The sequence below is a fragment of the Oncorhynchus gorbuscha genome, linkage group LG23 (genome assembly GCF_021184085.1).
Source record: "Oncorhynchus gorbuscha isolate QuinsamMale2020 ecotype Even-year linkage group LG23, OgorEven_v1.0, whole genome shotgun sequence".
NCBI classification, from domain to species: Eukaryota; Metazoa; Chordata; class Actinopteri; order Salmoniformes; family Salmonidae; genus Oncorhynchus; species Oncorhynchus gorbuscha.
The window spans coordinates 23,806,472-23,817,482 of record NC_060195.1 but is presented as its reverse complement, the minus strand read 5'-3'; the positions used below and the strand labels follow the sequence as shown (position 1 = coordinate 23,817,482).

At 42.4% G+C, this 11,011-nt stretch overlaps 1 protein-coding gene across 1 annotated transcript in view; it reads right to left on the bottom strand.

The window, feature by feature from the left end:
• aff2 (AF4/FMR2 family, member 2) overlaps window positions 1-11,011 on the bottom strand; it is a 320,904-nt gene that overhangs the window by 123,410 nt on the left and 186,483 nt on the right. The window contains exons 8-9 of the mRNA XM_046323313.1: window positions 4,036-4,072; window positions 3,754-3,808 (exon numbers count right to left, since the gene is read on the bottom strand). Coding sequence (XP_046179269.1) covers window positions 3,754-3,808; window positions 4,036-4,072 — 92 coding nt within the window. The remainder of the gene's footprint in view (window positions 1-3,753; window positions 3,809-4,035; window positions 4,073-11,011) is intronic.

Sequence of the window (11,011 nt, the reverse complement as noted above, 5' to 3'; positions counted from 1 at the left end):
CTCTCGCTCTGCCACTCTCTGCCACTCTCTCTCTCTCTCGCTCTGCCACTCTCTGCCACACTCTCTCTCTCTCTCTCTCTCTCTCTCTCTCTCTCTCTCTCTCTCTCTCTCTGCCACTCTATGTCACTCTCTCTCTCTCTCTCTCTCTCTCTCTCTCTCTCTCTCTCTCTCGCTCTGCCACTCTCTCTCTCTCTCTCTCTCTCTCTCTCTCTCTCTCTCTCTCTCTCTGCCACTCTCTGCCACTCTCTCTCTCTCGCTCTGCCACTCTCTGCCACTATCTGCCACTCTCTGCCACTCTCTCTCTCTCTCTCTCTCTCTCTCTCTCTCTCTCTCTCTCTCTCTCTCTCTCTCTCTCTCTCTCTCTCTCTCGCTCTGCCACTATCTGCCACTCTCTCTCTCTCTCTCGCTCTGCCACTCTCTCTCTCTCTCTCTCTCTCTCTCTCTCTCTCTCTCTCTCTCTCTCTCTCTCTCTCTCGCTCTGCCATTCTCTGCCACTATCTGCCACTCTCTGCCACTCTCTCTCTCTCTCTCTCTCTCTCTCTCTCTCTCTCTCTCTCTCTCTCTCTCTCTCTCTCTCTCTCTCTGCCACTCTCTGCCACTATCTGCCACTCTCTGCCACTCTCTCTCTCTCTCTCTCTCTCTCTCTCTCTCTCTCTCTCTCTCTCTCTCTCTCTCTCTCTCTCTCTCTCTCTCTCTCGCTCTGCCACTCTCTGCCACTATCTGCCACTCTCTGCCACTCTCTCTCTCTCTCGCTCTGCCACTCTCTGCCACTCTCTCTCTCTCTCTCTCTCTCTCTCTCTCTCTCTCTCTCTCTCTCTCTCTCTCTCTCTCTCTCTCTCTCTCTCTCTCTCTCGCTCTGCCACTCTATGTCACTCTCTCTCTCTCTCTCTCTGCCACTCTCTCTCTCTCTCTCTCTCTCTCTCTCTCTCTCTCTCTCTCTCTCTCTCTCTCTCTCTCTCTCTCTCTCTCTCTCTCTCTCGCTCTGCCACTCTCTGCCACTCTCTCTCTCTCGCTCTGCCACTCTCTGCCACTATCTGCCACTCTCTGCCACTCTCTCTCTCTCTCTCTCTCTCTCTCTCTCTCTCTCTCTCTCTCTCTCTCTCTCTCTCTCTCGCTCTGCCACTATCTGCCACTCTCTCTCTCTCTCTCTCTCTCTCTCTCTCTCTCTCTCTCGCTCTGCCACTCTCTCTCTCTCTCTCTCTCTCTCTCTCTCTCTCTCTCTCTCTCTCTCTCTCTCTCTCTCTCGCTCTGCCACTCTCTGCCACTATCTGCCACTCTCTGCCACTCTCTCTCTCTCTCTCTCTCGCTCTGCCACTATCTGCCACTCTCTGCCACTCTCTCTCTCTCTCTCTCTCTCTCTCTCTCTCTCTCTCTCTCTCTCTCTCTCTCTCTCTCGCTCTGCCACTCTCTGCCACTCTCTCTCTCTCGCTCTGCCACTCTCTGCCACTCTCTGCCACTCTCTGCCACTATCTGCCACTCTCTGCCACTCTCTGCCACTCTCTGCCACTCTCTCTCTCTCTCTCGCTCTGCCACTCTCTGCCACTATCTGCCACTCTCTGCCACTCTCTCTCTCTCTCTCTCTCTCTCTCTCTCTCTCTCTCTCTCTCTCTCTCTCTCTCTCTCTCTCTCTCTCTCTCTCTCTCTCTCTCTCTCTCTCTCGCTCTGCCACTCTCTGCCACTCTCTGTCACTCTCTCTCTCTCTCTCGCTCTGCCACTCTCTGCCACTCCACCAGACATGACTTATGATAGGAGATGAATTCCACTTACATGACTTTATTTAGGTCTGCAGAGCCATGCGATATAAATACTGTGGAACACAGAGCCATCACCAGGAGCCATTCACATGGAAGCAAAGGGGGCTTGTTGCTTTACTCCCACAGGGTTTGGGACTTACAAGAACTTAGTTCAGCATGCAGGGACATTGTTTAGGAAGCGTACTGAATAAAGCGTTGGTTAAGTATGTTGAGCTCATTGCATACTTTGTGTCTTGGCTCCTCTATGAGCATGAGAACACTGTCACATGATTGTGATGTGAGGATGATGACTTCATGACTACAATGCTACCGTAACCACACTGACAGCCATGAAACTGACATTTAAAAATGATCAATGATGCCAAAGCTGATCTCATCATGGGCTAGACATAAACAATTAGACATGAGATCACTCACACAACAGAGGACAAAACAGAAAGATATTTGTATAAAAATTTAGTTTCTCACAATAAAATGACAGCTGTTAAGATTTTCTTTTTTTTAAAGAATACCAGCTCTATATAACATTAAAACAAATCGTTTTGAACTGATGGGAACTCCAGGTCCAGTTCAATAAGGGATTTGAAGGAGTTGTGGATCTCATCAAGAAGATAGACAGCCTCATGATTTCGGGTGATGGTCAGGATGAACTACTCGTTCCATGGATCACTGCACTAGGTCACTGCACTAGGTCACTGCACTAGGTCACTGCATTAGGTCACTGCATTAGGTCACTGCATTAGGTCACTGCACTAGGTCACTGCACTAGGTCACTGCACTAGGTCACTGCATTAGGTCACTGCATTAGGTCACTGCACTAGGTCACTGCACTAGGTCACTGCACTAGGTCACTGCATTAGGTCACTGCACTAGGTCACTGCACTAGGTCACTGCATTAGGTCACTGCACTAGGTCAGACGAGGTCTAAATGAACCCCTAAGTCACTGTCTTTATCCTAAAATGTTTACTTTATCGAGATGACGTCCTTTTAAAATTCTAAGTGGTTCCATTAGTCATGATCTCACTTATTTCATTGTAGAGTATCTCTGCATTCCTACTCGTTTCGTCTCATATGAACACACACAGGGACAGAGGTAAGCACTGACAGTATTGCTGGTTTCAACAGAGCAATAAAGGCTCTGAGCACCGTAACACAACACAGACATAGAGCTGCTACCGTGGTAAGTGTGTTTTAATATAAAAGCTAATGCTGCTACTAACTTGTGCTTAGTCGGCATTTCCCGTGAAAGTAGCAGGAGAAGAAAGAGACACTGGTTGACCTCAAGTGGATGCATTTAGCTCTGCAAGACAAGGCTGGTATTGACACAAACACTCTTGCCTTAGGCTCCCTCTAAACATTTGGCCTGGTTAAATCATTGAAGACTTCTCCAACAAGAGCTGTGTCATTGAGCGCCACAAAAGCAGAATCTTGTGTTCAATTGGGAAAAAAGGACCTAGTGAGCAACATTGGAAGGTTCTATCGTTCTCTAGTATTCCAATAACTTTCCAGAAATATTTTGTGTGCATTATCCTTCATTTGTGTACTTTGTTTATTATATCAGTCCAGTTTGAAGTCTGGTTATTTCGTTATGTTACTCAGGATAGAGACAGAATAAATTAAATGTAAAGCACAACCCTATAACCCTTTGTAAGCCGTGCCACTTCCAACCACTACTGCCAGCCCTTCACTTGGTCTGTGTATGACACTAAACAGAGTGTAGCCCAGGTCTTGCATGACTGGGGTAGACAGGCAGTGTTGTCAGTGCTGTGCTGTTGAGGAGTGCAGGGGAGTAAGGGGGGGGGCAGCCTAGGCCAGGGAGGGGCTAACAGAAAGAGAGAATGCCAGCTGCTCTGTTTGTTTGTGAAGAAGGCTCCTCTTAGCCGGGAATTCTGCAGGCTTCTCTCACAGGGACTTGTTTTGCAAGGGAACAAAGCTGAAACCATGGCGGCATGTCTCCCCCGAGGCTTCTTCAAAACAATTCATCAAATGAATACTCACGACTTCTGTGGCACAGACTTGGTTGCAGGCTTGTTAACGGGAACATTGCACCGCTCTGCAAAATAATTTCCATTTAATTGTCAGAGTGTTGTTTTTCATTAAACCCTGACCAAGAGTGAGCTTATTATAAATGTAGTTTATTCTGCCATATGTCACACATCGTAACGTTTCTTCCTAAATGGACAGCACTCCAGTTGTTACATCGTATAATGTCCTCCTATTAACATCATTTCAGACTGATTTAATCAGAGTGTGGGTAGGAAGAATTTAAAGAAGACTTACTTAGTCCAGCGCATCCTGAGGGTATGTGTTGTGACTCCTGAGCAGAGAGAGAGAGAGAGGTGGAGCGAGAGAGAGAGAGAGAGAGAGAGAGAGAGAGAGAGAGAGAGAGAGAGGGAGAGAGAGAGAGAGTGAGAAACAGAGAGAGAGACAGAGAGAGAGATGGAGAGAGGTGGAGCGAGTGAGAAAGAGAACGAGAGAAAGAAAACAAGTGTGCATGACATACATTAGCACACAGTGAGGTGATACAGGAGAACAAATGGGAGGGAAATAGCTCAACTGATGGACTTAATTGATTTTACACTAATACAATTAGACAGAGCACACAAATCCTGTTTCAGAGTACGGTGAGTGGGCTAGAGTAGGCAGCAAAATGTCTTAGTTAAAAGATGGCACCATTAAATCAGGATTTATAGACACAGGCGTATTATTAGGAATGTCAGCCAGGTCAAGCTATGAGCTTCAGACCTATTAAGACAAAAAGAAAATGGCTTTAGCTGCAAAATGAAGCATCAGAGGATTGGAGGCTAGGGAATGACCGCAGAGAGAAGGCTAGGACAGACACAGATGCTGGGAGCTAGCGGAGGCGAGGGGGAATGGGCTGAAGGACAATGGATTATAACGGGGCTAAATCACACTGTATTACAATGCGGCTAAAGTGAGCTGACAGGAGTTTCTCCATAAAAAGTCCATCCGGCAGGTGTATGCAGCCAGCCAAATGAAGTCCTATAGGCCCTGGTCAGAAGTAGTGCACTAGGTTGGGAATAGGGTGCCAATTGGGACAAATGCTCTCTCTCTCTCTGGTGCCATGGGTGTTTCACTGGTCCTTTACTGTGACAGAGTCTGACAGGCTCTCACTAGGACAACAGCTTTGGGTCCAATTTAATACAGACCCTTTTACTGGATGAGCTCTCCCTTCTGACTGCCACACAGATCACGTGATTACTGCTTACAAAACAAATACTGCTTAATAGAAGAAGCAGTAGTAGTAGTAGCAGTAGTAGTAGTAGTAGTAGTATTGATAGTAGTAGTAGTATTGATAGTAGTAGTAGTGATAGGAGTAGTAGTAGCAGTAGCAGTAGTAGTAGTAGCAGTAGTAGTAGTAGTAGTAGTAGTATTGATAGTAGTAGTAGTATGCACCAATTTGTAAGTCGCTCTGGATAAGAGCGTCTGCTAAATGACTTAAATGTAATGTAAATGTATTGATAGTAGTAGTAGTGATAGGAGTAGTAGTAGCAGTAGCAGTAGTAGTAGTAGCAGTAGTAGTAGTAGTAGTAGTATTGATAGTAGTAGTAGTATTGATAGTAGTAGTAGTGATAGGAGTAGTAGTAGTAGCAGTAGTAGTAGTAGCAGTAGCAGTAGTAGTAGTAGTAGTAGTAGTAGTATTGATAATAGTAGTAGTAGTATTGATAGTAGTAGTGATAGGAGTAGTAGCAGTAGTAGTAGTAATAGTGGTGGTAGTAGTAATGGTAGTAGCGATTGTAGTAGTAGTAGTGATAATAGTGGTAGTAGTAGTAGTGATAGTAGTAATAGTAGTAGTAGTAGCATCAGTAGTAGTATTAGAAGTAGTGATAGTAGTAGTAAAGGTAATAGTAGTAGTAGTGATAGTAGTAGTAGTAGTAGTAGTAGTAGTAGTAGTAGTAGTAGTAGAAGTAGTGATAGTAGTAGTAGTATTAATAGTCATAGTAGTAGTAGTGATCGTAGCAGTAGTAGTAATAGTGATAGTAGTAGTAGTATTTGTGATAATAGTAGTAGTGATATCAGTAGTAGTAGTAGTGATCGTAGTATTAGTAGTAGTATTAGTGGTAGTAGTAGTAGTAGTATTTGTGATCGAGGTAGTATTTGTGATAGTTAGGGATGCATGATATATCGGTGAACATATCGGAATTTGACGATATTAACTAAAAATGCTAACATCGTTAGCAGCCCGATGTCTAGTTTAACGCCAATGTGCAAAACCGATGTCAAAGCTGACGTGCGTACCTATATAACGTAGGTACATGACGTGATGAAGCCACAACAATGTTGCGCTACACGTGCAACACAGCATTCTAACCTAGCCCACAATGTCTGCTGTGTTACTCGAGCAGTCAACAAGTCGAGCAGCCATTTGAAAGAATAAGACAATTTCAGCGAGGCAACTCAAAGGCGAAATCCATTAATGCCAAGATAGTGGAATTCATTGCCCTTGACAATTAACCGTTCTCTGTCGTGGGTGATGTTGGCTTTCGCCCACTGGTCGAGCACCCATACACATGACGCCCTACCGAAGTTACACAGTAATTGTGTCACTGCTTGTATGCTTCACGACATACTATGGGACGCCGTTTGGGTCTTTGCAAAAAAGATACACCTCAAATAACACTATTTGACGCGTTAAATAAGCTTTTAATTTTACACATCAAATAACACAGTTCTATGTTGTGTGTTATGAATGTTGTGTGTTCTGAATTTGCATGTGCAAGCCAAGCGCCACCACTACTATCAGTAGAACTGTTAAGACTAGCCCTCAATACTGCCCCCTTTGGAGGAAGTGCGTGCCCATAGTAAACTGAAAATATTTTTTCCCAAAATTGCTAATATATGCATATAATCATTATTATTGAATAGAAAACACTCTAAAGTTTCTAAAACCGTTTAAATTAGGTCTGTATGTAAAGCAGAACTCTCAGGGCAGCCTTTCTCCCAAACTCTCTCTTGTGAAGAGAAAAGTTGGGTCAACTTTGACGTCATCGCCCCCACCCTTCCCAGGCAGCTACCGATCTGGGAACAGTATGTATTTGTTCAGCTCGATGCCTGCTTTCAAATGGCGCATTCGTTGTGAGAATCCCACAAGCCCTCGTCATTTGGCGGGCGAAAATGCTCGTGTCACTCTCAGATTACATGCACTCTATTGCGCGCGGCCGATTTGGGGAACGTTCTTTTCCATGATACAGCAATTGAAGCCGGTTTGTCTGTTCGCGCTGTTTATTGTTTTACATGTTAAAAACATCATAAAGCTCGATTCTGCACATAGTGTGACCAGTTTAGTTGACATATAATATGGAAGTTTTGATGCGCAAGAGTGCTGGACCAGAAGTAATTTTGGATGCATTTCAGCTGAAGCTGTTAGCATATGCTAATACAGAGACACACAACGTGAAACCAAACGATGTATTGGGTAAGTATGACTCCTTCTACGTCTTCTGATCGAAGAACATCAAAGGTAAGGGAATATTTATGTGGTTATTTTGGGTTTCTGTGGACTCCAAACGTAGAGGAGACATACTGCTAATATCTGAGCGCCGTCTCATTGTATAGCCCAGTGAACGATTTCTGTAACGTTAAAAATAAATTTAATACAGCAGTTGCATTAAGAAGAAGTGTATCTTTGTAACTATATGTAGAACATGTATATTTAGTCATGTTTATTGCTTGTTATCTGACGTTATCTGTCGGAGCTATCATCATTTCTCCGGACATTTGAGTAGCATTTTTTTAAATGTCGTCATTGTAAACAGAGATTTATGGATATAAATGGCATATTATTGAAAAAAAATTAAATGTAGTGTGTAACATGTAATATCACTGTCATCTGATGAAGATTTTCAAAAGGTTAGTGAATTATTTATTTTTTAATGCTACTTTTAAATTTTATATTTTCTGGGACAAAATGGCTGCCGCTTGTCTTTTGTTTCGGTGGTGATCTAATATAAATATGTGCTATGTTTTCGGCGTAAAACATTTTAGAAATCTGGCTTGCTGTGTAGATGAACAAGGTGTTTATCTTTCATTTGAGCTATTGGACTTGTTAATGTGTGGAGGTTAAATATTTCTAAGAATATTTCTTTGCATTTTGCGTTATGGTAATGAGCTTGAGCCGTAGTCACGATCCCGGATCCGGGATGGGGAGCATCAAGAGGTTTTAAAGCTGTACAAAAAAGTCTGCAAACAAGCAAACACCGGCCACGAACAATGTATTCACAATACCAAGTTGGTAATAAACCGTTATTTGTTTGACCGCAACTTCTGGGGTAGCTAGCTTTAGCTTGGTATCTAGCTAGAACCAATACAACAACAATTGAACTTCAGTTCATGAAAATAAATAGCTAGCCATCTACTTAAACCCTGTTGCCCTAAGCTAACGTTATAAGCAGCCAGCTAGCTTCACCTGGCTAGTGAGGCTCGACCAGACCGGGTTATGTGTTGTGAAATTAGCCACAATAACGATTAGGAATAACAGTGGAATTTGAGGTTTGCCTTCAAAATAAAAGGAGCTCTTTGAAGGTGATGCAGAAAGTTACAATTGGTGGAATCACGCCATATTTAGACTAGATAATGTTAAACAGGGTTGGAATGTAAAGCAATGAAATGGGGTATCAGTCTACTGGGTGACACCCACAGAACACAACTGTGAAGAGTTTACGCCAATATTAGCGTTGCAGCTCTTATCGCGGGACTCTGACTGTGTGAAATCACCTCCCCAGTCAGCCTATTGTGTGTATTGACATTCATATTACACTGTACAGCTTTACCTAAGGATTGGGGATCAATGAAATCGAGTCCATTCAATACCCAAGATATTTTTTCCCAACGTTCTTCTCAGAGTTATCAGACTCCAAAACATCCACGCAGTATTGTTTTTCTTCGGGAATAGTGTTCCATACACAAAGGTTGACAATAAATGTGGCTTAATTCACAGTTGTTTCAGAGTCCCGCAATAAGAGCTAATGTTCTAATGTCCTCTGGGTGTCGCTGAGTAGACTGATACCCATGTCATTGAGCCACAATACATAGGTAAGGCTGTTCAGGGAAATAAGTATGCCCCAATGCAATTCCTGTCACGCCTTGGTCATTGTATTTTGTGTTTTCGTTATATATTTGGTCAGGCCAGGGTGTGACATGGGTTTATATATTGTATTTTCGTATTGGGGTTTGTAATATTTGGGATTGCGGCTGAGTAGGGTGTGTCTAGTATAGGCTTGGCTGCCTGAGGCGGTTCTCAATCAGAGTCAGGTGATTCTTGTTGTCTCTGATGGGGAACCGTATTTAGGTAGCCTGAGTTTCACTGTGTATTTCGTGGGTGATTGTTCCTGTCTCTGTGTAGTTTAACCAGATAGGCTGTAATTAGGTTTCACGTTCCATTTGTTGTTTTTGTATTTGTATAGTTATTTCATGTGTCACCTTTTTCATTAAAGTCATGACTAACCACCACGCTGCATTTCGGTCCGACTCTCTTTCTACAAACGAAGAACGACGTTACAGAATCACCCACCACACTCGGACCGAGCAGCGTGTTAACAGGCAGCAGCGAAGGGAGGACGTTTTGGACAGCAGAGGCTTGGAGTATACGACGTGGGAAGAATTAGACAGGTGGGCGGCCGACACAGAGAGAATGCCGGATCCCGCCTGGGATTCGCTGGAGCAGTGCTGTAATTAGGTTTCACGTTCCGTTTGTTTTTTTGTGTTTTGTATAATTATTTCATGTGTCGCTTCACACTGGATGTATTATACTTTGGAATTGTAACGGCGTTCTTCGTTTGTAGAAAGAGAGTCGGACCGAAATGCAGCGTGGTGGTTACTCATGACTTTAATGAAGGACGCGACACATGAAATAACTATACAAAATACAAAACAACAAACGGAACATGAAACCTAATACAGCCTATCTGGTGAAACTACACAGAGACAGGAACAATCACCCACGAAATACACAGAGAAACCCCGGCTACCTAAATACGGTTCCCAATCAGAGACAACGAGAATCACCTGACTCTGATAGAGAACCGCCTCAGGCAGCCAAGCCTATACAACACCCCTACTCAGCCGCAATCCCAATAATTACAAAATCCCAATACGAAATACAACAACATAAACCCATGTCACACCCTGGCCTGACCAAATAATATAACGAAAACACAAAATACAATGACCAAGGCGTGACATTTACTAGCATCATAGCATACGTATTGATGAATCGTTGTGACATATGAAATACGAGTGATAGTGTAATCACTGTGTAATAACTACGTAAAAGTGTATGAACACGTTAAATTATTATAGCAGTAGTAGTAGTATTGATATTAGTAGTAGTATCATTTGTGATAGTAGAAGTAATAGTAGTAGTAGTAGTAGTATTAGTAGGGATAGTACTAGTAGCAGAACAAGTAGTAGTAGTAGTAGTAGCAGTAGTAGTAGTATTGATAGTAGTAGTAGTAGCATTTGTGATAGTAGAAGTAATAGTAGTAGTAGTAGTAGTAGTAGTGATAGTCGTAATAGTAGTAGTTTTTGTAGTAGTAGTAGTAGTAGTAGTAGCAGTAGTAGTAGTATTGATATTAGTAGTAGTATCATTTGTGATAGTAGAAGTAATAGTAGTAGTAGTAGTAGTAGTAGTGATAGTCGTAATAGTAGTAGTTTTTGTAGTAGTAGTAGTAGTAGTAGTAGTAGTAGTAGTATTGATAGTAGTAGTAGTAGCATTTGTGATAGTAGAAGTAATAGTAGTAGTAGTAGTAGTAGTAGTGATAGTCATAATAGTAGTAGTTTTTGTAGTAGTAGTAGTAGTAGTAGCAGTAGTAGTAGTATTGATAGTAGTAGTAGTAGCATTTGTGATAGTAGAAGTAATAGTAGTAGTAGTAGTAGTAGTAGTGATAGTCGTAATAGTAGTAGTTTTTGTAGTAGTAGTAGTAGTAGTAGAAGTATTTGGTGTGATAGTAGTCGTAGTAGTAGTAGTAGTGATAGTAGTAGTAGTAGTGATATCAGTAGAAGTAGTAGCATAAGTAATATTATTAGTAAAAGTAACAATAGTACTAGTAGAAGTAGTAGTAACAGTAGTGATATTAGTGGTAGTAGTGATAGTAGTAGTAGTAGTAGTGATATGAGTAGTAGCAGTGGTAGTAGAAGTAGTTGTATTTGTAGAATAAGCAGTACAAGTAGTAGTATTAGCAGTAGTAGTACTACTAGTAGTATTTGCAGTAGTATTAGTGGATGAAGCTGTAGTAGT